General features: G+C 38.1%; 1 protein-coding gene across 3 annotated transcripts in view; it reads left to right on the top strand.

The window, feature by feature from the left end:
- Positions 1-16,136, top strand: part of TMPRSS11F (transmembrane serine protease 11F) — a 93,055-nt gene extending 76,919 nt beyond the window's left edge. The window contains exons 8-12 of one of the 3 annotated variants that reach the window (XM_055435073.2): positions 1,145-1,346; positions 4,957-5,216; positions 6,307-6,449; positions 13,211-13,270; positions 14,835-16,136. In XM_055435073.2, coding sequence (XP_055291048.1) covers positions 1,145-1,346; positions 4,957-5,216; positions 6,307-6,449; positions 13,211-13,270; positions 14,835-14,951 — 782 coding nt within the window. In that variant the 3' untranslated portion in view covers positions 14,952-16,136. Of the gene's footprint in view, positions 1-1,144; positions 1,347-4,956; positions 5,217-6,306; positions 6,450-13,210 lie in introns of all 3 variants that reach the window. The other 2 variants (XM_055435078.2, XM_055435077.2) reach the window with 2 other exon arrangements.
- The last annotated feature ends 2,351 nt before the right edge of the window (positions 16,137-18,487 follow it).

The raw sequence follows: 18,487 nt of genomic DNA, 5'->3' as shown, positions 1-18,487 counted from the left end.
CAGTCACCTTAAGCTAAAGCTATTTAACCCTGAGGGAATTATGATAAATTTATAAATATGATTTCAGGCAACTATTTTTTTTTATTGGAGGCTAATTATTTTACAATATTATATTGGTTGGTTTTGCCATACATTGACATGAATCCGCCCCGGGTGTACATGAGTTCCCCTCCCGAACCCCCCTCCCACCTCCCTCCTCCCCTTATCCTCCCTCTGGGTCATCCCCGCATACCAGCCCCGAGCATCCTGTAATATGCATCGAACCTGAACTAGTGATTCGTGCAACTATTTTTTTAATCTGTTTCTGAATAAAACTTCTTTTTTAAAAATGTGCCTTTTAATTATTAATGTTTATATAATAAAAATATAAACATTAATAATTAAAAGGCACATTAATAAAGTATACTAATACACGTTCAGGTATTATTTAGGGTTGAAGTCTAATCAACTGAGAATTTGTTATCAGGGAATCAGAATATGTTAAAAAAACTAGTCTTTTTAAAGTTTAGAAAACCAAGATAGTCATTAATATTTAAGATGGTTAAAATTCAGGGCTTTTCAAAGACAATGTACAGATTTATGTCAAGGCAGAATCATGGCTGACATTCAGTGTTGCACTCTCTCAGTAGGAAGAATATGAATTTCGACACAGATCCTTCTAATCCTTCCAATATCCAACTCTGTCTCTTGCCAGCTGTGTTGCCTCCAGTAATTTATGTTCTTTTTTCCCGGGCTGAGTTTTCTCACTTGAAAAGTGTTTTGCCACACATGTATCAAAAACTCTCAGCAGAGGATCTACACATTTTTATGCTCTTAAATTATCTATCTGCTGCTGCTGCTGCTAAGTCACTTCAGTCGTGTCCGACTCTGTGTGACTTATCTATTTATTCATCTGTATATGCTCCGTATAGAGGCAGAAGTTAATTCTGGTTTGGATGCCTTGGAATGTTGGTAAATATTTCTTTTGAACCTCTCTGGGAATAGTAGCACCCCTAGAGAATAACCCCAGAGACTGAGTGCTAGAAATGGGTTAAAGAGCAACAGGTTCAATGGACCATCTAAGCATCTGCACCCAGTGCAAATCAGGATGTGCTTTTTCCCCCTCGTTTTCATGAAAGACAGGTAACACTCGTTTCTGTGACAGGCTGTGGAATAAGGATGACACCTTCATACATGCCATTGCCATCATTTGCGTCTACTGAAAGAATTGTCCAAGGAAGTGAGGCAGCTCTGGAAGGGGAGTGGCCATGGCAGGCCAGCCTCCAGCTCGTAGGAGCTGGCCATCAATGTGGAGCCAGCCTCATCAGTAACACGTGGCTGCTCACGGCAGCTCACTGCTTCCGTAGGTAAGTTTATTAGAGCTTGTGAGTCTTGCTTACTCAGATATTAATTACCATCAATTTAGCGCCTGGAAAGAGTCCAGTCTCACCAAATTATCCTCTACTCCACTCTGGATGTAGTGTAGTGTTTGGTGCAAACCAAACCAAAGAGTCATTCTTGTGGCTTATATCATCTGTTTCCTTGTATGTGGCATCATGAAACTATGTGATTTTTTTTCTACTACATCATAAATTATTTTAAAGACTATTATACATGTACAAATTTAAACTCTTCTGCAAATTTAAGGAACAATCAGCCACTTTCACTTTTTAAAAATTATTTCATCTGTTCTCCAACTATCAACATCCACCACCACTTATAGGAAATAAAAAACAAAGGTATCATTTTTGAAGCTCTCCCTTCTAATTTTGGAGAAGGAAATGGCAGCCCACTCCAGTATTCTTGCCTGGAGAATCCTGTGGATGGAGGAGCCTGGTGGCCTGCTGTCCATAGGGTCGCACAGAGTCGAACACGACTGAGGAGACTTAGCATGCATGCATGCACTGGAGAAGGAAATGGCAATGCACTCCAGTATTTTTGCCTGGAGAATCCCAGGGATGGAGGAGCCTGGTGGGCTGCTGTCTATAGGGTCACAAGGAGTCGGACATCACTGAAGCGACTTAGCAGCAATAGCAGCAGCAGCTTCCAATTATCCAAGAACCATGTGGGCTGGTAAAGAATCCACCTGCAATGCAGGAGACCTGCGTTCAATCCCTGAGTTGGGAAGATCCCCTGGAGAATGGAAAGGCTACCCACTCCAGTATTCTGGCCTGGAAAATTCCATGGACTGTATAGTCCGTGGGGTCACAAAGAGTCAGACCTGACTTAACAACTTTCACTTCATTTCATGTGGGCTTTTCTGGACTAGAGAGGTATGTGGATGGCGGGAGAGATCTACCAACCTTTATCACTGCCCTCACAGTATGGAAGATGGGTCATGTGAAACCTGAAAAGAGCTCTCTGTTGGGCTTTCACAGTTGTAACTCTTAACACTCAGCTCTATCACTTCACATACACAGACATGCACAGGCACGCTATTGCCCAAGATCAGGGACAAACTATCTTTTTTCCCTGAGGTTTCAACATCAGGGTACAGAGAGTTTTTCCTTTTAAACCCTCAAAAGACAAAAGTTCTGAATAAAGTCCTGGCCAACAATACTGTTCACACACCCTTTCAGAAGAAACTATCCTTGGTGAGTCTAGGTGGTGCTTGATCATCCTTCTAAGGGTAACACCCAAATTTTTCTGAGATGCCTACACCTTTATTAATGGAGCAGATGTGTAATGAGAATGACCTAATGGATTTAAGGTGATTGTCACTGTCTCATGAAAAAAGAGAAAAGGGACTCACATGTACATATTTACAACCTCAATAATATCATCATGCTTAGGTAAACTTGAGTCTCACTAACTTTCAAGGCTTTCTGATTTTCTTCATGCTCATGTAGTCCCCCATTCTTCATACATTTTTAAAATTTATAACTGATATTTGCTTACATAAATTAAAAAGAAATAAGCTCAGAATGTAAAGTCTTTAACTATTTAGTGAAGAATACAAGCTATGTAGACTGAGATACATGTTCTAGCAGGTCCAGTGCCATTTCTGTGTGGGCAGACATATAGAGGGACTGGCCATTGAGTTTGATAAAACAGAGATAACTGATGATCTTGATAAAAGAAATTGTGATGATGTGATAGGGGTGAGAATGAATTCCAGAGAGAAAAGAAAGATAAGGATTGGATGTAGTGAGTTTAGACCCCACTTTCAAGGAGTTTTTAAATGAATGGGAACAGAAATTTGATAGTCCAGGGTGGCTGTGGATTCTAAGGAAGAATTAATTTTTTTAGTATGAGAAATGTGATAGCATATTTTATGCCAATAATAATAAAGAGGTTGAAATGATACTGCTCCTGGAGAGGAAGGGATCAATTTTGCATGTAATATAATTTTATATAATTGCATAATGAAGTGTACTATTGTGAAAGAAAAATATTATGAAGGGTACTTTGAAGACAATATCACAATTATCTAAATACTTTTAAAAATTTTATGTTTTTTTCCTACAGAAATACTATATTTTAAAAATCATATTTAAGACAAATGTTAGTACCTTTATGCCCATGAAAAATGATCCCAATCTTTGTGAAACAAGTGTATATAGGGAAAAGTTCTTGACAGGATATCATGAGACCTGGGCCATCTGTCTCTGACACTAACCAGTCTCTGATAGTAATACATCACGTACCTGGCCAAGTCATTTAATTTCTGAATCTCAGTGTTCTTATTTGCAAAGCATGCTGAACTGTGCCTGTTACTTTCGTCTTCTTTTCTGGTTTTTCATGCATGAAGAGATAGGTATTTCTGTTTTGTCTACTCAGTTGGTTTACAAGATCCTTAAGGACTGAAGTAACATAAGTTTTTTGTAGCTTCCAGAATTCTAGTTTTCAAATGAATGCTTCATCCTTAAGATTTCTGCTTTGAATTAAACCTTCCTTTAAAGTGTAAATAAGTAGAGCAGCTGTGAGAGGAGCCCTCCCCATACCCCAATTCCTTGGCCCCTAGGCTCTGCCTGTTCATCCCTGGGGCAGTACAGAGTACTTTGAAAACCACTGATCTTTCAGGTTTTTCATTACACTTAAAACTTCATGATTCACCAACACAGTAATCCTGCATGAACAGGGAAATTCCCTTTTTGAATTCTCTTATGTGTAATTTCCTTTTACAAATTTTCCTTTACATAGAGAATTCAAGTTTCTATATATTTTAATCATTCTTGAAAGAGCTGATTAGACAAAGAGGGAACTCAGCTTTAGGGTAGAACAGGGATTAAAGAGATGATAGAAGGATGCAGAATTTTCTTGTAGTGTAATCTCATGGTAGAGAAAAGCATCTGTGTTAAGGGAGAGCCTCAGAAATAGTAAAAGGAACTGACCAGGGCAGATGAAAGGGTAGTGGGAGCTCTAACAGCACAACAATGAGTTAAGTCTGCTTTTCGCCCTTGAGTATTGGGGCAGGGTACGGGCACTGGGTGGAGAAATAATCCTGTATACACATGAGGGTTTGTGAAGAAGACAAATTACACTTTGTCTCAAAGATGAAGATAAGACCCAGTAAACAAGAGTCAACTGGTTAAATCAAAAAATAAGAATGGAGAGACCGTCTCACACAAAAGCAAATGCCTCTTAGGGTGATAATGTCCAAAATAGATCAAAATTAATTTCTATACACTTCACTGAAATTATAGAAAAAATCAAATTTGAAGAGTTTCTAATGAACAGGAAATTAAAATGTTTAGAAACTAATTGTACAGTACCCATTCCAACTGCAGCATGGAATTCCACTTAGCTTTTGTATTCTTTTAAATTTTAGAGTTTGTGGAATATATTAAGAGCTTTCCTACTCTCACTTGTATCATCAGTATTTTAACCTCCTTTTTACATAAGGCCATCAATTGCAAATTCTCTCGCTATAGGGAATTTTTCAAGGACATAATTCCAAGTTGGAGAGAATACTGTCTCAATTGTTTTTAAAGATACAGTTAAGTATCACTAATCTTATTCTTTATTTTTTCACAGAAATAAAGACCCGAATAGATGGATCGTTACTTTTGGTATAACTATAACACCACCCACAGTGCAACGAAGTTTAAGGAAAATTATCATTCATGAAAATTACCATAAAGAAACAAATGAAAATGACATTGCTTTGGCTCAGCTTGCTACCCGAGTTGAGTTTTCAAATGTAGTCCAAAGAGTTTGCCTCCCAGATTCATCCATAAAGTTGCCACCTAAAACAGGTGTATTTGTCACAGGATTTGGATCCATTGTAGATGATGGTGAGTTGTTCAATGTAATTTACTTAGTACAAATTTATCTTGGGATCTGATGTTCCATCTAGAAGATACCTCTTTAGACTTTTCATTAAAATGTTCATGCTTCTAATGTGTATGGGCTTCCCTGGTGGCTCAGATGGTAAAGAATCTGCTTGCAGTGCAGGAGACCCGGATTCAATCCCTGGGTCAGGAAGATCTCCTGGAGAAGGAAAGTATGGCTCTGAGAAGAACAAGGTGCTATGTGTTAAAGTAAAAGAAATCATACACCTATCCTTCAGGAGTTCACAATTATTTGGAGTAGTCATGGGGAAGAGGAGAGTTCAATAACACGGATAAGATGAACAGACTATTCTGGATACTCTAAGAAGGAACAAAATGCTATGGGAGTACAGGGAAGTAAATTACTACAAATTGTATATTTGCCATATAGGAACACTCCTGGCTAGCATATACTTCATATGCTTTCTTTTTTGGTTTAAATTCTTCCTAATTTTAATGAGGATATACAATGGTCATAAACATGAAAGAGGTTTGTGAATGTTTTGAGACTAACTTGTGCAGTATTTTTTCCTCCTAACCACTGGCCTTCTTCTCTGCTGGTGTCATATTGTTGGTATATCTTCAGCATTTGCTTTGTTTCTCATGCTTTGAGACATTCTGAAATAAAACTGTATAGCATAGAGCAGGGCAAAAAAACCTCTGCAGTTTGTATCCTGGTTTATACTTGAGTAAATTTTGGAACACCAATGAACTTCTCTGAGCCTCAGCTTCCTTATGTGGAAAATCATGGGGAAAAAAGTCATATACACACAGTACTGTATGTAGTTTTGAGGGTTCAAAGATCTTTTGAAGGTCCACAAATATGCAAGAGTCTGACACGACTTAGCAACTAAACCACCACCACCACATATATGTGTATTGTTTCCTTACATGTAGACATTTATGCCACAGAAAATACAATTAGGCAATCATTAATAATAAAAAATCTAATGCTTTTACTCCTAAGAATATACAGTTCATGTGTCTTCTGAGTCTTAGATATAGCTGTGTTCAAAGAACATGTTTTTTGTTTTTTCGTTTGTTTGTGTAATAGGACCAACACAAAATAAACTACGGCAAGCCAGGGTAGAAACCATAAGCACTGAGGTGTGTAACAGAAAGGATGTATATGACGGCATGATAACTTCAGGAATGTTGTGTGCCGGATTCATGGAAGGAAAAGTAGATGCATGTAAGGTAAGGCCAAAGTCAAGGTCAACACTTTAAAAGGAAAGTTTCCATTAATGATTTCTAATCTGGGCCTATATGTTTACCTGAGAGAAAACAATGACATGAATTTTATCAAAGAATCAGTTTACCTCAATAACCAATGATAAAAAATTATTATATTGAGTGTTTATTATGCAAAAACAATGCTAAACACTTTCTATACATTATTTCACTTAATATAATGAGATTGACATAGTTCAGTTCAGTCACTCAGTCGTGTCCAACTCTTTACAACCCCGTGGACTGCAGCACGCCAGGCCTCCCTGTCCATCACCAACTCCGAGAGCTTGCTCAAACTCATGTCCATTGAGTTGGTGATGCCATCCAACCATCTCATCCTTTCTCATCCCCTTCTCCTCCTCCCTTCAATCTTTCCCAGTGTCTCTTTTCCAATGGGTCGGTTCTTTGCATCAGGTGGCCAAAGTTTTGGAGCTTCAGCGTCAATCAGTCCTTCCAATGAATATTCAGGACTGATTTCCTTTAGGATGGACAGGTTGGATCTCCTTGCAGTCCAAGGGAATCTCAAGAGTCTTCAACACCACAGTTCAAAAGAATCAATTCTTCAGGGCTCAACTTTCTTTATAGTCCAACTCTCACATCCATACATGACTACTGGAAAAACCATAGCCTTGCCTAGATTTGTTGGCAAAGCAATGTCTCTGCTTTTTAATGTGTAGTCTAGGTTAGTCATAACTTTTCTTCCAAGGAGAAAGTGTCTTTTAATTTCATGGCCAGTCACCATTTGCAGTGATTTTGGAGCCCCCAGAAATAAAGTCTGTCAATAGTTCCACTGTTTCCCCATCTATTTGCCATGAAGAAATGGAACCAGATACCATGATCTTAGTTTTCTGAATGTTGAGCTTTAAGCCAACTTTTTCACTCTCCTCTTTCACTTTCATCAGGAGGCTCTTTTGTTCTTCACTTTCTGCTGTAAGGATGGTGTCATCTGCATATCTGAGGTTATTGATATTTCTCCCAGCAATCTTGATTCCAGCTTGTGCTTCTTCCAGCCCAGCGTTCCTCATGATGTACTCTGCATAGAAGTTAAATAAGCAGGGTGACAATATTCAGCCTTGACATACTCTTCTCCCTATTTGGGGAACCAGTCTGTTGTTCCACATCCAGTTCCAACTGTTGCTTCCTGACCTGCATACAGGTTTCTCAAGAGGCAGATCAAGTGGTCTGGTATTCCCATCTCTTCAAGAATTTTCCACAATTTCTTGTGATCCCCACAGTCAAAGGTTTTGGCATAGTCAGTGAAGCAGAAGTAGATGTTTTTCTGGAACTGTCTTGCTTTTTCTATGATCCAACGGATGTTGGCAATTTGATCTCTGGTTCCTTTGCCTTTTCAAAAAACAGCTTGAACATCTGGAAGTTCACAGTTCACATACTGTTGAAGCCTGGCTTGGAGAATTTTGAGCATTATGTTACTAGCATGTGAGATGAGTGCAATTGTGTGGTAATTTGAACATTCTTTGGCATTGCCTTTTTTTGAGATTGGAATGAAAACTGACCTTTTCTAGTTCTGTAACCACTGCTGAGTTTTCCAAATTTGCTGGCACATTGAGTGTAGCACTTTCACAGCATCATCTTTTAAGATTTGAAATATCTCAACTGGAATTCCATCACCTCCATTAGCTTTGTTCGTAGTGCTGTTTGCTAAGGCCCACTTGACTTTGCATTTCAGGATGTCTGACTCTAGGTGAGTGATCACACCGTCGTGATTATCTGGGTCATGAAGGTCTTTTTTGTACAGTTCTTCTGTGTATTCTTGCCACCTCTTCTTAATATCTTCTGCTTCTGTTAGGTCCATACCATTTCTGTCTTTTATTGTGTCCACCTTTGCATGGTACTACTGACGTAGTACCATGATGTAGTACTATTTACAAATTAGAAAATTAGTCTATTGCTCCAGTTTCTGGTTCAGACAACCTCTTATGCGCTATTGTTATTTTCTTAAGCAAATTTGTAATCAAAAGACAGAGAAACCTCTCCTCTGAAGAGCACTTTATTCAGCTGTATCATCATCTCTCATGTATCTTGTTTTTATCCCCCTACCTCCTAATCTGTCTACTTTGTTCCACTCATTCTTTCATGGCATTGACGCCTAAAATAGATTTCACCTTCATCCTAACTTCCTCAATATTGTCATCAACTCATTTAAATGCTGGATCCTTAGTTCCTAGATCTCAACCTCCAGGGACCTTCACTCCTCCTCAGTCACCTATTCCTAAGGCCACACCTTGAACCTTGTCATCAAAAACTGTTCCATCTCCAATGACACTAAATTCCCAAATCTTCCTATTTAATAACTATCCTCAGTCCTTTCTACCTGATTTTCAACTACTTGTTTCTTTGGTCACACTGTTATAATCCAACCTACCAATCCTCACTGCCCAACATACACAACTTACACACAAATTCCTTGTGTCCCTTCTCTGTTTTATTTTCATCTCTAGCTCTTACACCATTCAATGCACAATATATTTTATTTAACTGTCTCACTAGCCTAGAAAGTGAACTCCATGAAGGCACTCATTTTAGAGCATCTATTTTATATACCTCTGTTTTATGAATACCTCAAACAGTCTTGGCACAAACATTTGTTGACTGAATATCACCCATCTTCAATTTCACAGTCTTGTAGAGCACAGCTTCTCCACTATTTCACAGTCATTAATTCTTTCCTTTCTTCCACTCTTCACTTGTTCAATTTAGATTTCACTGTGATCATTTTTTAAACATTTTTGCTTATACCCCAAGCCCACTTGATGTTCTCTCTTCCTTCCCAGTGTTTATGTCTGACAAGTTCCAAGCCTGGAAGAACTCAGTTATTCAGACCCTCTCTCTGCCTGCATCTGGGAAGTCATAAGCTCCTGAAAAAAATACAACAGAACACATGGCTCCAGTATGTGTTCCACATAACAAAGCTGACAACCTTATTATTTTTTTGCTTTTTCCTACATCTACCTTTTTCTGAATTCTCCCACCATTCTCCACTTTCCTTAACTTCCAGTTTTTCCTGCCCATTTATTCTCAACTGATGATTCTGTTCTTAATTTTCAAAAAAAGTAAATAACTAAAAGTCATAGTAGGGAATTTCCCTATCTTCCAAGCATCAAACATTGCAAATCTGCCTTCATCTGGACCCATTTCATTCACCTTCAGCTTAGGTCACTACAGAGAAGTTGCTCCTTCGCTAAGGATAGCCCCTTCCCCACTGTTCAGATTCCTCTTCTTGTTGACCTTTTGGGGAAGTTTACACCAGCAGTTGGGCTTCCCAGGTGGCACTAGTGGTAAAGAACCCACCTGCTAATGCAGGAGACGTAAGAGACGAGGGTTCGATCCCGAGGAAGATCCCCTGGAGAAGGAAATGGGAACCCAGTCCAGTATTCTTACCTGGAGAATTCCATGGACAGAGGAGCCTAGGAGGCTACAGTCCGTAGCATCACAAACAGTTGGACACAACTGAAGTGACTTAGCATGCATACATTAGCAATTACATTCTCTCTCCTTCCACAGTCAACATTTCTCTCGTAACTAAATTCTCTATTCAGATCTCTCAAGTCATGGAAAAAAAAAGAAAAGCAAATTCTTTTTTCACCCATAATGCCTCCAGCTAGCCTCTCATTTTATCTCTTTACCCTCAAATATTTGAGGAAATGTTTATTGTCGCAATTTTCTCATCTCTCACTAACTCCTCAAACTGTTTCAATATGGTTCCTGCACTATCGCTTCATCAAAATCTCTCTCCTAATGTTTTCAATGAATCACTAACGACCAGCAACAATATGAGGGGGTCTTTTTTTCCTCTTGGAGAAGAAAACGGCAACCCACTCCAGTACTCTTACCTGGAGAATCCCACAGACGGAGGAGCCTGGTAGGCTACAGTCCATGGGGTCGCAAAGAGTCGGACACGACTGAGCGAGTTCACTTCACTTTTTTTCCTCTTAGCAGTAAGAATTGATGCTTTTGAACTGTGGTGCTGGAGAAGACTCTTAAGTCCCTTGGACTGCAAGGAGATGCAAGCAGTCCATTCTAAAGGAGATCAATCCTGGGTGTTCATTGGAAGGACTGATGCTAAAGCTGAAACTCCAATACTTTGGCCACCTCATGTGACGAGTTGACTCACTGGAAAAGAGTCTGATGCTAGGAGGGATTGGGGGTGGGAGGAGACAGGGACGACAGAGAATGAGATGGCTGGATGGCATCACCAACTCGATGGACATGAGTTTGAGTGAACTCTGGGAGTTGGTGATGGACAGGGAGGCCTGGTGTGCTGTGATTCATGGGGTCGCAAAGAGTAGGACACTACTGAGCGACTGAACTGAACTGAATAGTGCTTACCACTCCCTCTTTGCTGAAATATTGTCTTCTCTTGGCTTGTAATAACTTTCATTTTGCATCTCTGTCTGCTCCTTCTCTATATCCTTTTCAGTGTCCTTCTCTTAATCCCACCCATTACATGTTAACTTATTCCTGTTTATCTTTTCACTCAATACTTTCTCCCCAGAGAATCTAACTTTCTTTCATAGCTTCAAATATCATCTTTTTTGCAGATGCTACATAAAATTTTACTTTTAGCCTCATCCTCTCTTTTGATCTCCAGATTTATCTCTTCTATTCCTACTTGGCAGCTCCAATTGGATATTTCAAAGGCACTTCAAATTCAAATGTTGTACCCGATTCTGCTCTGATTCTTCTCCCCAACTAATCTTCTTCCTGTGTTTTGTATTTCTGTAAATGGCATTCCCTTTCATTCTGTTAGATATGCCAAAGACTAGAAACCATTCTAATTTCTCTTTTTCCCGTATTCAAATAACCACCTAATCCCATGGATTTTACTTCCTTAAATCTCTCCAGTATCTTTTGCCTTTCTAGCCTCTCTCAACCTCTCCTCCCCTTCCTGTCCCTTGACCCCCCTCCCATACACATTAACTATCTAGTTTATCTCTTTGTATTCATTCTTATGATCCTGTAGTGCATTAGTCAAATGAATTCCAGGATGGTTTCTAACAGGATGCAATCTGATCATGTTAACCCCCTCCTTAAAACACTTAAATCTTCAGTGCTTTACCTTTATTTTTATCTTATGATAAAAACTTCTTAAAAAGACCCATAGAACTTTATATAGAATAGTCTCTCCTTACTGCTGTGGCCTCATTATGTACCACTTGCCGACTTGCTCTCCTCTCTCCAGTCTCCTATTTCTACAGGGCTTTGTATATGTCATGCTGCTTCATGCCACAGAGCATTTGTCATGCTTCCTTCTGTCTAAAACACATTTCATTCATGCCTTGCTTTTCATGATCTACTCCTCTTCCTTCAGCTATTAGATTGATTACATTTCATCAAGGGAAATATCCCTAACCTCCCTGAGTAGTCAAATCCCCCTATTGTATGTCTCCATAACACTCATAACAGTTGTCATTTGCATATTTTGTAGACTTATTTCATATTGATTTTTTCTTATCCTAAGTGTCAAACTCTATGAGCATAGGGACAGTTCATTTTTAGTCATTGTTAATCCTCAGTGCCCATCAAAATGCCTGAGACACGAAGCGAAGTTTTAGGTCGCTCAATTGTGTCCAATTCTTTGCAACCCCGTGGACTGTAGCCCCCTAGGATCCTTTGTCCATGGAGTTCTCCAGGCAAGAATACTGGAGTGGGATACTCCTGACCGAGGAGTCCTCACAATCCAGGGATCTCCTGCATTGCAGGCAGATTCTTTACCATCTGAGCCACCAGGGAAGCCCTGTGACACATCATAGGAACTCGAGATAAATAGTTGATAAAAGGGAAAAAAAATGAAGCAAGTGGGAGAGGCACAGAGAATTTACCCTGTGTATCTTACCTGAGATCACACAAGTAATTAATAGAACTGGACCTGAAACTTGGGCAGTTCAACTACTGAGACCACAATTTTTCGAAACTAGCATCTATTTATTTGCATAATCTTCTTTGATCCAAAAGAGATTTAAGAAGGCTTATATAAAATTCAGAAAGCAAACATAAGGTAGAAATAGGTAAGTGAAAGAAAAGAAAGCCAGAGTAGGTTCATAAAATACAGTCAAGAGCTAACATACTCAGAAGAGATCACAGAAAATTGCTGCTGCTGCTGCTGCTAAGTTGCTTCAGTTGTGCCCGACTCTGTGCGACCACATAGACAGCAGCCCACCAGACTCCTCGGTCCCTGGGATTCTCCAGGCAAGAATACTGGAGTGGGTTGCCATTTCCTTCTCCAATGCATGCATGCATGCTAATCGCTTCAGTCATGTCCGACCCTGTGCGACCCTATGGACGGTAGCCCACCAGGCTCCACCATCCACAGGATTCTCTAGGCAATAATACTGGAGTGGGTTGCCATTTCCTTCAATGTACAAATACCAACCTCATATTAAATATTTTACTGCTCATATTAAATATTTTAAATGCTTACTAAATCATGCTTGAAGTGTCTAATAAAACTAGCAAAAAATATATGTATGCTGAAGCATAAATAATGTAGCCATTCCATAAATTAGTATTGGTCTTTCTAGAAAATAATTTACTTAATAATTTAGCACAAAATTTTAACTCAGTCGAGAGAACCATCATATAATCTGTCTCTAATCTGGTTGCATGTTCTATGTAACTGTTTCCATTTTTCCTCTGGAAGAGAGATGATGACAGTGATTGTCCTACTGAATTAAATTAGAGTTAACAATCTCAAATGTTTTTTCCTCTAGGGAGATTCTGGTGGACCTCTGGTGTATGATAATCATGAAATCTGGTACCTAGTTGGTATAGTAAGTTGGGGACAATCATGTGCTCTTCCCAAAAAACCTGGGGTCTACACAAGAGTGTCTCAGTATCGAGACTGGATTGCCTCCAAGACTGGTATCTAGTGTGAACGGACCCTGAATTTTATCCATTGCACATAGAGCTAAAACTCCTGCATATTATGTATTATTTATATTCTTGTGATTTGGATCAGTTCTTTTGCTGAATGTCAAGAAGTCCTTCAGAGGCAGAGCAATCTAATATCATGAGGTGGACTTTGTGTACATGGGACAGAAATCTTTCTCTACCCTAAGAGAAAAAGATACAGCAAATGACAGGTAGCACCAACTCCTCACTCACATGGGAAATTGTGATCCTATTAATCAGATGAATATTTATATATACTTTCCTTCCATTGAAGATGGGAACAACATTTTCCACAGTCTATGAAGAGCTGTCAGGGCTCTCAAAATCTTACCTCATATAGTACCTGGAGCACTTGGGATTCATCTAGCAAAATATCAAACAGCAACCACCCTTGAGGATTCAGGGCTCCAGCATTCTAGGACTGATTACTGGACCTTCAATGGCTTGAATGGAGTGTGTGAGATTTGCAATATAACTTGAACTCTAACCTGGGTTTACAAATAATAATACAGAGCACTATCATTAACCATGAGAATTGCCATTTAAAAGGTGTTTAAATATATCTGAACTTGCTGTTAACATTGAGTTATACACATCAGTGCTAGCTTCAAGATGCATGTTGTATTGTTAATAAGCATTTCTGGTTTATTCTTTAACAGCATCTTGCCATTCACACATCATTTGAAGCTACACTGAAAAGGAGACAACTCTTGGGAGCACTTTTTCATGGGTATAAGGATGATAAAAGAACCAATGGAACCTAGACTATTAGAGATGTTTCAAATGATTACTAACAAAACAAGCACTCTTTAGATTTTTGGTGGAATGAGACATCCAGTTATCATTTAGATATACCTATATCATATACAGTGCTTTTATAAGTCTTCAGTTCTCTGACAAGTCATATGTGTACTAGAATGTCAGGTTAGGAAATCTGATTTGTGCAATAGTTGGCACAGTGTCTGGCATATATTATACACTATATAAAAGTTTGTTATAATGGGAAGGAATGTCTTTATGAGTTTTAAAGTAAATGAACTTAATTTGTTTAATGAGTGAATGACCTGGGGCTTAAACCAGCCCCAGGTCTAGTGGGAGAGAGCACAGGCTTAGAACCAGACTGCTTGAGCTTGAATGTTGACTCTGCCATGTATAAACTATGGGTCCTTAACATCTCTGCATTAGCACTTTCATCTCTACAGTGAGAATAAAAATGGTACCTACCTCATATCATTATGAGGATTAAATACATTCATACAGGTAAATTACTTGGAACAATGTCTTTACACAGCAGGCTCTCAATATGGACTATGTGTCATGCCGTGTGTGCATGCTCAATTGTGTCTATCTTTGTGACCCCATGGACTGAAGCCCACCAGGCTCCTCTGTCCATGTAATTTTCCAGGCAAGAATACTGGAATCGGTTGCTGTTTCTAATTCCAGGGGGATCTTCCTGACCCAGGGATCGAACCCACATCTCCTGCATTGACAGGTCGGTTCTTTACCACTGAGCCACCTGGGAAGCCTGTATATGGATTAGCTGCTATGAATTATTATTAATGTGCTTTGGACTCAATAAAACAATATACTTTTTAAAAATTGTACCTTGCTTCTTTAAAATCATGTAATTGATTTCAGAATAGTTTAAATTACATTGTAAAAAATTAGGTGAATTACTAGGTTTTCAAAATCAGTTTTGTATGCTTTAGTAATGTATGTCTAACCAAGTCTTCTTATACACAAGTAGTCATAAGATGCTTGGTCATCTGTCATCAGGGTTGTGGCGACAGAGATGCAGCTGGATTCACAGTCAGGTCCCAAACATGAGATCTCAAATTCTAGACTTGTTGCTCTGATTTATCGAAGAAAAATCTAGCCTCTTAGTTTCTTTAATGACCAAAATTTTAAATTTGCATGTATGTGTGTTATATGTAATATATATGTAAACAAGATAAATGTAACTATAAAACTCCTAGTCATTTAGTATAAATGTTAAAATATAATAAACACAAAGTGGTTATTCATACATACTTCCTTTTTGAAAACATGAGATCACCAAATTTCTGAGCTGATGACTCCTAGCAACTAAATATCAACAGAAAAAGCAGAATAAAAAATTAAATCCTTATGCTTCCTTTTATATGTAGAGATACAGCCAAAGCTTTTTGGAAAATATTTAGCATATTCAAAATGTGTTTGATTGATGATGTACGTTCTTTATATTAAAGCCTAACACAGCCTTTGGTAGACACAAGAAAACAAATCTGTCTAGATTGGATGGATATGTGCTTTTGTGTACCTATATTTTTATTTCAGAAGACTGTGGCAACTCTTTGCATATAAATATCTGTGAAACTACATATACTTATTTAATTTATAATATAGTTAATTTAATTCAGCCCAATGACATTTTGACACATATGAGATAAATAAATGCAATAGAGTATAAAAATCTAAGAAATGGAAAAGCAGATTTTAAAAATAGGTTTATATATACTATTACTAGTTTGATTCTGATCTGTTATATGGTGATATGAGGATCATGCAGTAGCTTTTCCTCATGTTTTCCATCTACTATATGGGACACTGGGTGATCTAGCTCATGGCATTGTTGTCAAGCTTTTTTGTAAAATAATAAAGCTGAAAAACCAAAGAATGTTTAAAGCATGCTCAAAAAATGCAAAGTATATTACTGCAAACTGATATTAGTACAGACGATGCTGCAAATGCATTAAAATTATATAGAAGTGGATTTTTTTACAGTGTTATTTTTATTTATCAATAGTATTGCCTTGTGAATTTTGCAGATATTTTGTGGTTAAGAAAAAGCTTGGGCTGTGTCTTGTATGCTGTGAATACTATAATAACATACACATCTTTTCATAGAAAAAAAAAATAACAACTCTACAATTCGACTGACTCATTGTTTTTAAAAAGACAGGTCAAAGCCATTTCAGTTGACAGTAAATGATGAAGCACATAATTCCTGTGGAATCTTGGTAGAATTTGGGGTGCCATGTGGATGAAAGGGTTAATTTTTAATGCTAGAACAAGATTGAAACAAAATTTTTGCAATGTCTAACCACCTGTCAGGAAAATCTTCATGATTCAATAACACTAAGAGCAAAAATGCATTAATAGCAATCATCCAATGAACTTGATTGTTTGCTCATATATTTATTTGACAAAGATGGGATGTGTGCAAGGCATTCATTCATGTCATCGTGGAAGTGAAAAATGAACTTGTTACAAACTATTGAAATTAATGCTAGAGTTATAGCTGTTAGAGCTGGACAGAACCTAAGAGATTATCTATATGAAAGTTCTTTTTCAAGAATTCAAAACCAAGAGAATTTGCCCAGGAAATACAGTAGATGATAATCAGTAGAGGAAGAGAATGCAGGAACTCTTTCATCTAGTTCAGTCATGAGTTATAAATGTTCACTAGACAGGGATATTGTGGTTCCAGAAGTCACTGGAATGAAATGATTATTGCTAGACCAGTGTTTCTCCGAGGAAAAAAGTTCAACTCACATTGTGTTTGGAAAGTATGTCATTTAACCAGCTTTATGGTTAAGATAAATAATACCACTTAAAACTATATCCAACTATACCTAAGGAAATGAAGGATGATTTTAATGTAGGTGAAGTTGTAGAGCTAGTTAAATTGGCAGGTCAGAATAATCCAGAATAATGGAAAGTTTACCCTACGAATCTACGCAATCTCTCTTCTCTTTCTCATCCCTCCACACTAAACTTTCTATTTAAAGCCTTTATGTGGTGTAAATTAAGAATCTATACCATATTTTAAAATGAGAAGCAGAAAAGATTTCAGATCTTGCTAAAACAAAAAGTGTTTGCTTGGAACTTTGCTCTTTTTAATGCCTCATTAGAAGATCTGCACTAAAATGCAGCAAACTAGAAGTTTCAATTAAGATGATTTTGTGAATGCTTACAATGAACATTCTTTTACATGTTTCAGGATTTTTCTTGCCTGAAAGTTTTAACTATGGCTAATAAGAAATGAGAGAAATGTAATCATGTCAGAAAATTAAGAGAAATATATCTTTGCTCCCAATTGCCCTTAACTTTTTAAATGGAACGTTAACCTATCTACCTCACAATGTTTTGAGGTTTTCTTCTTGAATGAGAGAGTCCAAATTCAGAGAATGTTTCAAACTGCTTGAAAAGTGCCAAGTATATTATTATAAATTGGTAACAGCATAGCTGATGCTGCACACTCACTAATATTTCATTAAGTTTTTATACAGTCTTAGCATTTATGTTTACCATTAGTATTTCTTTATGTATTTTACAAACACCATTGGTTTGTTGAAATTATAGTTATCATTTTCTTGAAGAGAAATAATATATAATATAGCTCATACTGGTTTTTCAGTCACTCAGTTGTGTCCAACACTTTGTGACCCCATGGACTGCAACATGCTGAGTTTCCCAGTTCTTCACCATTTCCTGGAGTTTGCTCAAATTCATGTCCATCAAGTCGGTGATGCCATTCAACCATCTTGTCCTCTGTCATCCCTTTCTCCTCCTGCCCTCAATCTTTCCCAGATCAGGGTCTCTTCCAGTGAGAGGGCCCTTCCCATCAGGTGGCCAAAGGATTGGAGCTTCAGCTTCAGCATCAGTCCTTCTTATGAATATTCAGGTTTGATTTCCTTTAGGATTGACTGATTCGATCTTCTTACTATCCAAGGGACTCTCAAGAGTCTTTTCCAGCACCACAGTTCGAAGGCCTCAGTTCTCTGGGGCTCGCTCTTTTTTATTGTCCAGCTCTCACATCTGTGCATGACTACTGGAAAAACCATAGCTTTGACTATATGGTCCTCTGTCAGCAAAGTATTGTCTTTGCTTTTTAATACACTGTCTAGGTTTGTCATTGCTTTTCTTCCAAGGAGTAAGCGTCTTTTAACTTCATGGCTAGAGTCGACGTCCACAGTGATTTTGGAGCCCAAGAAAATCAAGACTGTCACTGTTTCCATTGTTTCCCCAACTGTTTGCCATGAAGTGATGGGACCAGATGCCATGATCTTCATATTTTGAATGCTGAGTTTTAAGCCAGCTTTTTCACTCTTCTC

This window comes from Moschus berezovskii, chromosome 5 (assembly GCF_049115385.1).
Source record: "Moschus berezovskii isolate FMDL1 chromosome 5, NW_MosBer_1.0, whole genome shotgun sequence".
Lineage (NCBI taxonomy): Eukaryota > Metazoa > Chordata > Mammalia > Artiodactyla > Moschidae > Moschus > Moschus berezovskii.
Note: the sequence above shows the minus strand (reverse complement) of the source record. Positions and strands in the feature narration are given on the sequence as shown.